The sequence below is a fragment of the Muntiacus reevesi genome, chromosome 9, assembly GCF_963930625.1.
Source record: "Muntiacus reevesi chromosome 9, mMunRee1.1, whole genome shotgun sequence".
In the NCBI taxonomy this organism is placed as follows: domain Eukaryota; kingdom Metazoa; phylum Chordata; class Mammalia; order Artiodactyla; family Cervidae; genus Muntiacus; species Muntiacus reevesi.
This window is the reverse complement of record NC_089257.1, coordinates 14,591,619-14,605,780: the sequence shown is the minus strand read 5'-3', so window position 1 is coordinate 14,605,780 and position 14,162 is coordinate 14,591,619. Positions and strand designations below refer to the sequence as shown.

Sequence of the window (14,162 nt, the reverse complement as noted above, 5' to 3'; positions counted from 1 at the left end):
GGACACAGCACACAGATGCCCAGGCAGAGAGAGAGTACCATTGTAAAGGGCTGGGACGTGCCATCCTAGGGTCACAAAGTGACGTAGTTTAATGTTTTCCAACTTCAGGGCAAAAGAAAATGTTTACTGCCCTGTACTGCTTACCTAGTGACCTATTCCTCCTCTTTCTCCCTCCTGTGGTCCATCCTGGACAATGTGGAAGGCGGCAGAGCATAGAGTGAGGGGCGAGGGCTGGAGGGAGGAAGGTGGAAACATTTAGGCCTGAGATGAGGCGGGTTGAAGGGTACCTGGTGGTGGTGGGATGGAAAGTTCGAGCGTGGGTGTGAGCAGGAAGGGAAATCAACAGGGCTCGCCCACCCCTTGCCTCCCCACTCCTGCCCCCTGGCATCCCGTCCCACAGGCTGGCGGGGAGTGAGGAGAGGGGGAATGCTGGATTCCTTTGAGTACTGGTGCCCGGGTCACTGGGAGACAGGACTGGGGCCAGGCCCCCTTCTGCCCCTCCATCTCATGAGACGAGAACGAATGTTCTTGTTTTCTCCATTTGATAAGCGCAAACTTGTGGGATGAGTGGGAGGAATACGGCATTGAGTGATCGGGCTCCTGGGACCTGACTGGCCTTGACCTTGTCCTTGCTGTGGAACCTTGGGCAAATCTTTCCCTTCGCTGGGCCTGAGAGATTGGCTCCTCTGCAAAATGAGAGGCTCATTCTTTCCTTCTGTGACACATATTGAGTGCCTACTGTGTGTAATATTCTAGGCGTGGGCACAGACGCAATTTCTGTTCTCCTGGAGTGTACATTTCAGTTGGAAGAGACTGACGATAGTTGAGCTGAAGGCTGGGAGGAAACTCACCAGTCACGCAGTGTGAATGGGGCTCGTTTCCATCGGCTGGTGGGACAGACTCCGTAAAGAGGTGGCACCATCTGGGAAGGTCTGGACGGCAGGGTGGGGGGTGAAGGCAGAGTGTTTTTGGAGAAGGGAATCAGTGCATAAAGGCTCCAGGGGAGAACCAGCTTCAAGAACATTGCAAAGGGCGTGAGAGGAGATAACAGACGGAACCTGTAGGCTGTGGTTAAGAGTTTGCATTTTATTCTAAGTGTGATGGGAGGTTTGAGGACATTTTTTCCACTGGAGTCCCTTTTGATTATTTTCCACTTTACAAGGGCTGTAGTTGGAAATATCCCATTAACCAGAAAGGTGTGATTTTACTAAACAACAGATTGAACAATCTTGAATTATTTTAGGCTTTTAAAGTGTGGGGAAATAATAGGGACTTGATAAATGTCTTTGAGGATCCTCAGGCATCTGTACAGATGGCAGATGGAGACACCCTCTGGTTCAAACGTTTATTCTTCACAAAGCCTTTTGCCGTGTGATTTTTAAAAAGATTCCTGCCACCTCCTGATAGAAGATGAACTTTTGCACAATGAACATCTCTAGCGCGGTGCATTTCTGCTGCCACACGTCTGGCTTCATATCCTCCGTTCTCGACCCAAAGCGGCTCTGGGGAAGGGGCGATGGGGGTGGGGATGGCCTTGCTTTCTTTCTTTTGATCCAGAGAATCTCAACTCCTGTTGCAAGGTCCTTCTGCCTCAAAGTACAGTGTAGTGACGGGAAGGAGCGCGGACCTGGGGAGTTGCTCTTATTGGATGTTTCCAGGGGATGAAACGCCGGGTAGCCAACAGCCATCTGCTCTCCGTATAACTGAGTTCATCCATTGTTTGCAGATGGCTGGCGCTTACCCTGAATCCCCACGTTCAATGACCTCACACCCTAACCCTGGCCGGCAGGCCTTTGCTTAATGCTTTTCTCAACACCCCACCCCAGTCATTAAATTTTCATCTGCTTTATTTCTGACTTGCAGTTTGCCCTGGCTGAAGGAATCTACTGACTTCCGTTTTCTTTTTCTGTTACAGATCCTGTGCACAGATGGCTGTGGTAGGTACCACTTCCCACTCTGCTCTTGTGTTGTTCGCTACTGCCCCCTAATGGGCGCACCAATATTAACAGGACGGTGAAAAATCACAGAACATGCTAATTTGCTAAAACTCGCTTAGTTCCAATACTTCTTTGGAAGTGGGGTGAGGGTGGAAACAGCAAATGAAAGAAAAAATTTGATCAGTTGTGCAACCCTGACACATTGAATTTTTCTTCTGTGATTTTTTTTTCTAGCCTACATTTGTGGGTGGGTTTTTTTTTTTTTTTTTTTAAAGACAACTTAGTTTTTATAATGCAGTATGATGTATATTTATTTCATGCACTGTTGCCCTGTAAGTATTTTCTTGTCTTGCTGCATCACCCCATGATTTTTAAAATGGTGTACCAGTTTTGTATATAATCTTTGAAAAACAAGACGTAGCCTCCTGTATATTATGTTTCCTTGTGGAGGGCTGAGTCTCAGTTGCCAGTTAGTCCCTGGTCCATTGAAGTCCTCCCTGGTCTATAGTAAAATGAGAAAAATGGGGTTGCTGTAGTAAATTTTTAATGGAACTTAATATATTCAGTTGAAAGCATTATTTACTCTGGGGTTATGTCCTCACTAATTTTTTGATCATTATTCACTTCTATAAGAAATAAAATGAATAGTATTTAGTAAATTTTTAATGTACCTCTTTGAAAAATAAAAATCGGTGGCTTTTGTCTGTCATCAGAGTTCGAGGACTACTTTTGTTTCTCCCCGGTTGGTAAAATCTCAGCCTGTGAACCATAGAGATAAAATTCTTAGAATGTTCTCACAGTGTCGTGCAAAGGGGGCAGACCTTGGTGAAACCTTCTAATAAAGAGAATCGCACTTAATAACAGTAATTATGCAAAGCCTGTGCAAACAGTAGGAAGAGTTCTGCAGTTGCTTTCTCTTCCTTGTTAGTCAGTTTGGTAAGTAAGCTGGTAGGTTCCTTGCACAGGCTTGAGTCGCTGGTGCAAAAGAAGAAAAGCATCTGTGTGGAGAGGCCACATTGTAAAGTGGGGGAGGGGAGGTGAAGGAACTGTGACACATTAAAAACTTATAGTTAAAAGTCTGTTGTATGGCCTGTATGTGGTGGTGGGGGTGCCGTTTTATTGCCCTGCATTTTGTTTTTTTTTCCTGAGTTCTAGGCACTGGCTGCAATTCGACTACATTGTCATCTACAGCCAGGGAGAGTCCATGGACCCCGGCACGAGAAGGCCTTGTGACGACAACTGGAATGGCTTCGAATGGCCCGTTTACCCCAGCAGACAGGAGGACGTCTTCACCCCTGGGTCCTGGTATGCACTATTCTCTCACCCTCTCAGATGGCTCCAGTCAGCTCCGCCGCTCAGTCGTGTCTGACTCGTTGTGACCCCATGGACTGCAGCGCGCCAGGCTTCCCTGTCCTTCACTGACTTCCACAGCTTGCTCAGACTCATGTCCATCCGGCTGGTGGTGCCATCCAACCATCTCATCCTCTGTCGCCCCTTTCTCCTCCTGCCTTCAATCTTGACTTCCTACTTTTGCATTCCAGTCCCCTATAATGAAAAGGACATCTTTTTTGGGTGTTAGTTCCAGAAGGCCTTGTAGGTCTTCATTGAACCATTCAACTTCAGCTTCTTCAGCATTACTGGTTGCGGCATAAACTTGGATTACCGTGATATTGAATGGTTCACCTTGGAAACGAACAGAGATCATTCTGTCGTTTTTGAGACTCCACCCAAGAACTGCATTTCGGACTCTTTTGTTGACTATGATGGCTACTCCATTTCTTCTAAGGGATTCTTGCCCACAGTAGTAGATATAATGGTCATCTGAGTTAAATTTGCCCATTCCAGTCCATTTTTGTTCACTGATTCCTAAAATGTACCTGCTGCCAAAAAGTACAAACACATGAGCAAGACCTTTGGGGTGGGTTGTGGGTTTTGGAGAATATCAATATTTTCATGTGGGCACTGTGTTCAAGATCGCTTCATCTAGGCTTCAGTAGTAAAATGCAACTGCTTTTATCTCTGCTCCCCATTCTTGGCCCCGTAGCCTGGCTCCCCTGGCAGCTGTTTAACACTTGTCTTTCTCTCTGCTCTCTGAGCAGCACCCCAGTGGTGCAGTGGTTAAGAGCCCAGACTGCAAATCAGAGTCCCAGCTTTGCTTCCTGGGTCTGTCGCTGTCTCACTATGTGACCCAGGGCTAGTTATCCTCTTCGTTTATTGATTTATGTTTTTGCCCTCACCACACAGCCTGTGGGATCTTAGTTCCCCAAGAAAGTGAAAGTGAAGTTGCTCAGTTGTGTCTGACTCTTTGCAACCCCATGGACTGTAGCCCACCAGGCTCCTCCAGCCATGGGAATCTCCAGGCAAGAGTACTGGAGTGGGGTGCCATTTCCTTCTCCAGGGGATCTTCCCGTCCCAGGGATCAAACCTGGGTCTCCCGCATTGTAGGCAGACGCTTTTACCATCTGAGCCCCCAGGGAAGCCCCTGGCCCTGTGAGCCGGGGATGGAACCTGCGCCCCCTGCCATGGGACCCCGGAGTCTGGACCACTGGGTGAGTCCCTCCTTGGTCCTCTTAGACCTCAGGTTCTTCATCTTTATCACCAAAAATACATACATATACACACATATTTTTAAAAGATGTTTTAAGATGTACTTTGTTTGCTGAACTGTTGAAAGTTAAGGACTTGCTTTTCAGGAATTCCCTGGCGGTCCAGTGGTTAGGACTCCACACTTCCCCTGGAGAGGGCACAACTTTGATCCCTGGTCCAGGAACCTAAAGGTCCCTCGTGCCAGGAGGCATGGCCAAAAAAAAAAAAAAAAAAGAACTTGCTTTTCTAAAATCTTCCCAGAATCCCTGTGCGAATCAAAATTTAGGTCTTAACACGTTTCTTTTCCTTCTTTAAAATGGTGCCATGGCCTCCTTCATGAAGTTGTCATGACGCACACATGGGAAAATGTGTTCCCGGCACCTTGGCAGGGCCTTGGGACTGTGTGGTGTACGCACCTCTCCATAAGCAGTGTTTTCTGAACATCGGAGATGGATGCATTTAGCATCTCAGATCAGCTTCTGAACAGATTTAACTCCATGTTCAAGTTGTAGCCAACACGGCCAAACTCTATTATTTTTATCTTTAAAAAAAACTTTTTATTTTGTATTGGGGTATATGTTTGATTAACAAACAATGTTGTGACAATTTCAGATGAACAGCCAAGGGACTCAGCCGCGTATCCATTCTCCCCCAGACTCCGCTCCCGTCCCAGCCACCGCACAACATTGAGCAGAGTTCCCTGTGCTATCAGCGGGTCCCTGTTCGTTATTCCTTTTAAATCCATCCTGTGTACGTGGCCGTCCTGAATCCCCAACTATGCCTTCTCCCCATTCCTTTCCCTGCCAACCATAGTGCGTTCTCCAACTCTGTGGATCTTTCTCTTTTGTAGATTCCACATGTAAGGGATGTCATACAGTATTTCTCCTCTGTCTGACTTTCTTCACTCAGTGTGAATATCTAGGTCCATGCTTATTTTTATCTTTATTTTGTAGCCTTCTGTTTCACTGACACATATGTATGTGTTATATACATATATGTACACATGTATGTATATGTCTGTCTATCTAACTACATGGAAATCTAAATGTATTTTGTTGGAGGGAAGTCCAGGAGGCAAATAAAGAGAAATGAAATTTTATAGTTGCAAACCTCACTTCTGGAAAGTAGATATACAGAACAGTCCTTACTCTTACATTTCTTTTTGAAAAATAATGTTTTTTCTGTTCTTTTTTTTTGGAAACAATATTAAAATAGACTCCAGTCCTATGAAAGCTGTTACCATCAGTCCAACCAGTGTGACCCCAACTTGGAAAAACAACACAACTGCTTCTAATTCCATGGGTGGCATAAAGACTATGAATGAGAATCAGCAGATGAGCTTTGCAAATCAGACAGGTGATAACAGCACGGACTCAAGTCCAGGAAGCAATGGGACTTCAGGAGATACCCCAGTAGGTAAGATGAGTAGCGCCCAGGAATGATCATGAACTGTCCTTCTCATCCTGTGTCCTAGAGCCTTGTTCATTCAAGTTGCCTACTGGAAAGAGATTGATTTTTGTTGACTGTGGAAGATGAGGAAAGATTCTCTGTGGTTTCAAGCCCAGGAGTTTAGGTGGCAGGGTCATTTAATACTAAGGTCCTGTGTGTTTTGGGATATTTTAACTGTTGCCAACTGTTTGGTTTTTTAAAAATCTTTCATTATTTTTGGTGGATATTTACTTTTCTGTTAAGACTTGGAAACAGGGACCCTGTTAGAAATGTGTCTTGATGCTGTTGGTAGCTACTTGGCTTCTTTTAAGCTCCCCAGGAAAGTTGATGCTGTGTTTGTATTCCCAGAAGCTTCTGTTGGGCATGAAAGTTTGGATACTTTATAGAGGAGTATATGCTTCAAATGCAACAAGAGCCCAGTGACATTGGATTAAGCTTAGATTTTTATTTAGCTTAGGTATCAGTACCCTGAACTACCTGTTATAACTGCAAATAACAGCTTTTTTTTTTTAAAAAAGCTGAAAAGAACCAAAAACATAAAAAAGAGTTGAGATGCTTTTTTTAAGCTAAGAAGAATACAGAATTCAGAAAAAGAGGTCCTGTGTTGGTTTTCTGATCTGGAGGGACTGTGATGTCATTGGCTGGTGGGAGCCATGGGAAGCTGACCTCTTGAGCCCGTGGCTTGAAGTGACCACCTGGAGCAGCTCCTTCTGCACACAAAGCAAGCCAGTGCGAAACCAGTGGCTTTGAACGTGGTTTTTCTTCAAGCCAGGAAATTATTTCTTTAAATAAAATGTTGCCCAGGGGCCCAGAAACTGAAAAGAACTGGAGAAAGAGGAGCTCCAGGGACGCAGTGTCACCGGCACCTTCAAACAGCTCCTGGAGGTCCTCAGAGCAGTTTCAGAGAAAACAAAAGCTGCAGGAAAGCTTCACCGTGTCGTGACAGAGAGAGGAAAAGAAGGACGGGGCGGAGGGGAGATGGAAGAGAACGGAGGAGGAAGAAGAGAGCAGGGTTTAGAGTTGGTAATGGGACGACGTGACACAGAGTTGGTGACCATACGAACAGGGAGGTGACCAGGTGGCCCGAAGCACCCAGCTCAGGGGCTGAGGCGCCTCACTCCAGCTTACGGCCCCCGAGGCCGAGGCTGTGTTTATCAGCTGCTGTTTATTGAGCATGTACTGTGTGCTTGAGTTCAGTTCAGTCGCTCAGTCGTGTCTGACTCTTTGCGACCCCATGGACTGCAGCACGCCAGGCCTCCCTGTGCATCACCAGCTCCTGGAGCTTGCTCAACCTCACGTCCATCGGGTCAGTGATGCCATCCAGCCATCCCATCCTCTGTCGCCCCCTTCTCCTCCCGCCTTCAATCTTCCCCAGCATCAGGGTCTTTCCCAATGAGTCTTCTCAGTGTGCTTAGCTGCCCCTAATGCATCAGAGTGCCCTCACAGACCCTGAGGGCTACAGAGGAAGACTCTGTAATGCTGAGAGGTTGAGTTTCTCCTGCGCTCCTGGGGTCACTGAGCACCACGTGGCGGGCGCCCAGGAGCCTGACTCCAGAGCGCCGCGGTGCAGCGGTGTCCATCGCGGTCAGCCGGATCACTGAGCCGGCTGGTTTATTCACGTTCCATTTCTTTAAAAAAGACACCTGCATGACCCAGTTTAGAAATCTTGGCCTCAGACAACGTTTGACATGAAGAATAGAGTCGTGGAATGGACCAGCTCGACTCAGAGCTGGATGGGGCCTGACGGGCATCCATGCCAGTGTCTCTGAGTTTAGGCTCCTCAGGCAGGGTTGTGGCTCCGTCTGCAGCGCTGCTCTTACTGTCTAGTTGCTAAGTCGCGTCTGACTCTCTGCGGCCCCGTGCTTAAAGCTAGAGCCCCGGGTTCTAGTTCCCCCGTGCTCCAAGTATGCTCTGCGTTCTTGAGCGAGTCACCCTGCCATCCTGAATCTCCATGCTCTCATCTCAAGACCGAAGGAAGCCTCGCCGAAATAGCTCAGTTGGGAGAGCGTTAGACTGAAGAAGACCGAAGGATGTGGATGTCATCCTGGCCAACGTGGTTTGGTTTCGGTCACAATCAGCCAAATAAAGTGACAGAAAGGATGGTAGGGGGCTAGTATAGATAGGAAGTCTTCAGAAAATCCCTCTTGGGGTTGGAATACAGGGATGAGCATCTCAGTTGAAATGTGTTGGTGCTATGACATATTTGTATTATCTGGAATCGAGACCTTTAGATGTAGCACATGGGCACTTTTTTGGATGCTTCTTCCTGATATCTAAAACAAATATTAAAAGCTGCTGTTTAAAAGGGCAATTTAAAAGAGTATTAAATCACGGTAGGAGTTAACTGTCTTGGAGAATAGTTCCAATCCTAAAACGTTATGGCTTTCAGGTTCATCCTTTTCTCCTTTTTCCTGCATAATGACAAGTTTTCTCCCCACTGTGAAGCGATAGAATTGCACTGGACTCTGACACAAAGGAAGTATTTTTAGTGGGCCCCACTGAAAGGTCGGTGCCCCCAGTCATTCACAATGGAAGGTGACTCCGGGCACCTTTCCATTGGTGCCCACGCTGTGTTTTTCAAACAGGACCTGGTCCGGTTATGGGTCTGCGTGCTGCCTTCGTGGGTGTGACGCATGTGGTTCTTACCTGGAAGAATGATAACATCACGTACACCTGCCGGATGCTCCTTGAAGGAAGAAGCCAGGAGTCGACTGAAAACTTAATGGTCAATATTTCTAACCTGAAGCCGGGGAGTCAGAACATGGTCACCGTGTATCCTTTAGGATCAAATGAGACAGAAAGTGGCTTGGGTGAGTCACAGAAGTGGGCTTCTGACCCACAAGGCCTTGAAGCAAGAGATGAGGTGACTCTGGTCTCTCTTCCTGCTTCTTTTCTTTTAACCGGCCTTCCCCCTGGTCCAGCAGTTCTGCCTGTTTTACCCTCTCTCCGCAGGGGTCTGGTCCAGGGAGAGAATGCCTTGAGTGGGGCTCTGCTTAGCCCAGTGTGAATCATGGGGTTGTCCCTGGAAATCTGTTTTGGAATTGGGTGGGAGAAAATGGGTTCTTGGAAGAAGTTGGGGAGAGATGCAAATAGCTGCTGCTTTGGAGAGAAAAGCACGTATATCTGTGAAGCTACCTGGTCTTCACTGTTGGCTCAGATGGTAGAGTCTACCTGCAATGCGGGAGACCCGGGTTCAATCCCTGGGTTGGGAAGAACCCCTGGAGAAGGAAATGGCAACCCACTCTGGTATTCTTGCCTGGAGAATCCCATAGACAGAGGATCCTGGCGGGCTACAGTCCGTAGGGTCTCAAAGAGTCGGACACAACTGAGTGGCTTAACACACCTGTGCTAAAAGTACAATGCAAAATACGCTCCGAAAATGAGGCTCCTGGGACTTCCCTGGCAGGTCAGTGGGTAGGAAGCCACCTTGCAACGCTGGGCAATGTGGGTTCAGTTCCTGATCGTTAAACTAAGATCCCACGTAGATCACACAGTCAATGAATCACTCAATACACACATACACACACACACCCCTAAACCATTGCTTACAAATATCAGGCTCCTTCCAGGAGCATGGCTGTCTTTCTGGGAGAGAAGGGGAACGGGTGTTTGCAGAATCCCAGCTGTGGTCACTGTCTGATGTGGCGTCCTTTGGTGGGGAGGGCGGTGGCTGAAAGCAGACAGGAATGCACTTTGGTCTCAGGTCATGTCTTTGCCTTTTGTGTTTCAAACAGATGCCGGCAACACAGACAGCTTGCAGCAGCCCCCTCGGGGTCCCGCGGCCCCTGGGAACAAATACCGACGGGAACCTGCAGCCTCGTCCTCTGACCATTCTCTGGCCCAGGACGCCGTGGAAGTCCTGCTTCTCAGGTTAAAGCCTGACACACAGTACACGGCCACGGTCTATCCCCAAGCGGATAACGGTGCCGAAGGACAGCCCCAGGCTGTAGAGTTCAAGACAAGTACGTGGAGTTTTATAAAATGGCTTCAGCCAGAGTTTCCTAGCGCAAAGTTTGTCTCCTGTGATTCTGGTCCTGCGTGATCTCTTGCTTCAGAGGTCGTTTTGTGGTTGGAGGGAATTTTCCGGAAGAGATTTTGGACAGAGCAGGTCCAGTGAGTTTCTTCCAAGCTCCGTGGCCCAGACTCTTTTCCTTGATGCCCATCCCCGCGTATTGAGCAGCTGCCATGTGCGGATGCGAGGGGCTCCCTTATTCTTTCTTTTATAGCTCTGCATATGGGCCAGGGAGGCACACTCGCATAGGTTTTTCTCTTGAAAATTAATATTCATTTTGTCCACGTTGTCTAAGTATTTTCCCCCGAGAGGAGAAAATGAGTCTTCTTTTTTGACCTAAACTTGGAAGGCATACTGGCCTTCCCGTGTCCCTTGATGACACTCACGCTGCTGCTTTTTACCTAGAATCTGTCCGCTTTCTTACTCTGTAAACTGAACAGTTTTGGAGACTTTTTGGATTAGTGCTAATGAGGGCATAAAGAGATGCATGGTTCTGACGCTCAGGAAATTTCAGAACAGAAGGGGAATCCAGGTAAAAAAACAGGGAAAAGTACCCAGCCATGCTCCGTGGGTTCAGAAACGAATGCTGTAGCCTTGTAGCCTTCGTGGGCTTGTTTGCCGGCAATACAGACTGACTCAGGTTATCTTATCCCAAAATATATCTCTTTTGCATGGCAGTCTCTCTGCTGCATGTTAGAAACTAACACGTTATAGATCAAATATATTCCAGTAAAAACTAAAACAAGCAAACCCCCCCCCCCCCCCCCAATATATCTACTCTGGAAGGCTGTCATAGATCCATAGAGCAGAGGAGGAGGGTGGAGGCTGGAGGACCAAGGACAGAACCCCGAGCAACAGTCAGGAAGCTGGTGGGCTGGACCACGCTGGACCTGGTGACCCAGGACAGGAGGTGGCGAGGAGAAGGCTCCAAGTGCTTCCTCCTCCAGCCCCCCAGTAGCCTCATTGATGGAACCTGGCTCCAAGTCACCCGGCAGAGTGCCCCAGTGACGCAGTGTGCGGGGGTCCGCATTGTGGGGACGCAGAGCAGGCAGGAGAAGGACAGAGGGTGGATCGGGAGGGTGGGGCGGACAAGTGATGAATGACTAGCACTCTTGTGTTATCTTTCCTGGAGTTATGGTTGTTATCTTGGTTTGTTTTTTTGTTGATGAGGAAAACTGAGTTCAGTGATTTTTCTAAGATCTACCAGGCTATTTAAGTTACAGCTGACCTTGGAACCCAGACCTGCCTCATGCAAAAGTCTGTGATCTTTACTTGATCATGTAGATAGTGTTAATTCTTGGATGGATATATGCCTGAGACCTTTTGGGGTCACCTAGCCCCTAGACGGGCGTGTGTAGAGTCCATGTTGTGGTTTGAGGCATCTATTGCATCTCTTAAGAGTCAACTTAACAGGGAGAATGAAGGGTAAACTATGCAGTTGCAGTTAGCCAGGTTGTTTCTTCACTGAAGATGCTGTCTGACTTTTGCTGGGACCCCGTCTACACTTGGGTCTGTTGTGTTAAATGGTGTACAGCAGGAAGAATTGCTGAGAGTGTTTCTTGGATTGGATGCCTTGATGACTGCATCTCTCTCCCTGTCTCTCTCTCTGACTTGGCCATCCTGGTGGTGGTTAACTCCTCTTGTGTCTTCACAGATTCCAGTCAGGTTTTTGACATGAAAATTGTGAACATCAGTGCTACCAGCCTGACCCTGACCTGGAAAATCAATGATAATGAGTCATCTTCAGTCTATACCTACAAGATACAAGTTGTGGGCGAGACAAATTCCTTCAATCTCACAGTCCAGGAGACTCATGCCGTCATCACCGCACTCAGCTCAAGCTCCTTGTACAACATCACGGTGTATCCTTTCCTTGGTGACGGTTCCGAGGGCACGCCAGGCTTCATCCAAGTTTACACCCGTGAGTCCACTCGTGGCTTTGCTAGCCTTTCTTCCTGCTGGCTGTGTGTCAGATGCAGGACAAGCTCTGTTTCTCTTTCGAGGGGTGCACAGTTCCGTGTGTGGGCCCACGGGGACTCTTACCACCTTCAAGATTTTAGATCCTATAATGGTGACCACTGATTGACCCTGCCCACCCGCCCAGCATCGCGTGACATGCGTTCCTTGTGCCATCTCTCTTAATGTTCACACATCTGTGACATGGTTGGCATTGGCCTCATTTTATGGATGAGGAATTCCAGGCTGAGAGAGATGCTGTGGGCAGGTATCACACCTCGTAAGTGTCTGAGGTGGGATCAGACAGCCTGGCTGTCTCAGCTCCAGTCTGTGCTGGTGACAACCATCCTAGCATGGTGGAGACGGGGAGCAGATGGTCTGCGGAGATGAGAGGAACCTGGATATTCACATTCCTTTGTCCTTTGGATGTTGACAAAATAATGAAGCAGGACGCAGCTATCTCTGTTTTTTTCCTTCTCATTCGAGTCTCTCTTAAAGATAAGGTGATTGGCAGCAAATAAAAACCTTTCTGTTCCAAAGAAGGTCCAATAATTAAAACAATAATGGTCTACCAGTAGAGTAATATAATAATATAGTGTATTAATATTACACAATGATATTGGTATCACACTGTGCCAGGGGCTTTGCATGTATCACAGGGGTCTTCATGGTAGCTGTTAGGATGCCTCTTTTTTTTTAAAATTTAATTTAATTTTTTAACTTTTTATTTTGTATTGGGGTATAGCTGATTAAGTGTTCTGATTGTTTCGGGTGAATAGCAGAAGGACTCAGCCATATCTCTATATGTATCCATTCTTCCCCAAACAGGATCCTGGTTTTTTTTTTTTTCCCCATTTATTTTTATTAGTTGGAGGCTAATTACTTTACAATATTGTAGTGGGTAGATGAAAACCCTACAGCCCAACATGGCTGAAGAATTTGCCTAAGACCAGAGAGCTGACAAGCGGCAGGTCAGGGACTAGAATCCAGGGGTGCCTGGCTCTGGACCCAGCAGAATGCTTTATTGAAGTGTCTGATGCTTCCCGCAAGGCACGCCTTAGGCGTTCTTACAAACGTCTTCTGACTCCGTCTTTGGAGTAAATGAAATCTGCTTCCTTTTCTTCTTCTACTTTAAAAAAAAAAATATTTAATCTCTCTGTTAAGATTAGGTTCACCGTGAGTAACAAACTCCCCAAGTATCTAAGACAGGAGCTTGTTTCTCTGTCACTGTAAAAGCAGCCTGGCGCTGAGCACGGGATGGTAGAGCCTTAGCTCAGCTCAGAGCAAGGAGCAGAAACCATGAGCTCACTGCAGTGTTTTCGTTTTTTATTTTAATTCATGGAAAATTGCTTCCAGTGTTGTGTTGGTTTCTGCCGTACAACGACAAGAGTCAGTCATGGTTTGACACACACACACACACACACACACACACACACAGACACACAGGCACAGACACACACAGACACACACACATATATATCTCCCTTACCTTTTGAGCCTCCCTCTCTTCTCCTTGTCCCATCCTTCTGGGTCATCCCTGAGTGCCAGGTTGGCTGGGCTCCCTGTGTTAGGTAACAATTTCCCACTAACTAACTGTTTTACACATGAAAGTATATATATGTCAGTGCTACTTGCTCAGTCTGGCCCACCCCACCTTCCCCCACTGTGTGCACAAGTCCGTTTTCTTTTTTTTTTTTTAAGTCTGTTTTCTACTCAGTTCAGCAGTACCATTTTTCTAGATTCCATATGCATGTGTTAATGTACAATACTTGCTTTTCTGACTTCACTTCACCCTGTATAACAGTCTGTAGGTTCTCTCACCTCACTACAACTGACTCAGATTTGTTCCTTTTTATGGCTGAGAGGCTATGAGCTATTTGAAGCCGAGAAGGATCTAATCTTGGGAATTGAGAGTTTATAGAATCATTGGAAGGACTGGCGTGTTAATTTGCTAGGGCTGCCATAACAAGCACCGCGGATTGGGAGGCTTTCACAGCAGAAATCTGCTCTCTCACAGTCTGGAGGCAAATAGTCTGAGATCAAGTAATTTACAGTTGGTTTCTTCGGAGATCTACCTTCTTGGTTTTGTAATGACCAGCTTCTCCCTGTTTCTTCATGTGATTGTCCTTTGGTCTGTGCATGCCTGTCCCAATCACCTCTTTATTTAATTTTATTGAAATACTGTTGATTTGCCATGTTGTATTTAATTTCTGCTGTATAGC

General features: G+C 46.9%; 1 protein-coding gene across 1 annotated transcript in view; it reads left to right on the top strand.

Annotated features, from left to right (window-relative positions):
* The window catches only part of PTPRJ (protein tyrosine phosphatase receptor type J), a 167,689-nt gene that overhangs the window by 117,532 nt on the left and 35,995 nt on the right, over positions 1 to 14,162 (top strand). Inside the window, exons 2-7 of the mRNA XM_065944266.1 lie at positions 1,916 to 1,937; positions 3,087 to 3,242; positions 5,739 to 5,939; positions 8,558 to 8,782; positions 9,707 to 9,934; positions 11,639 to 11,905. Coding sequence (XP_065800338.1) covers positions 1,916 to 1,937; positions 3,087 to 3,242; positions 5,739 to 5,939; positions 8,558 to 8,782; positions 9,707 to 9,934; positions 11,639 to 11,905 — 1,099 coding nt within the window. The remainder of the gene's footprint in view (positions 1 to 1,915; positions 1,938 to 3,086; positions 3,243 to 5,738; positions 5,940 to 8,557; positions 8,783 to 9,706; positions 9,935 to 11,638; positions 11,906 to 14,162) is intronic.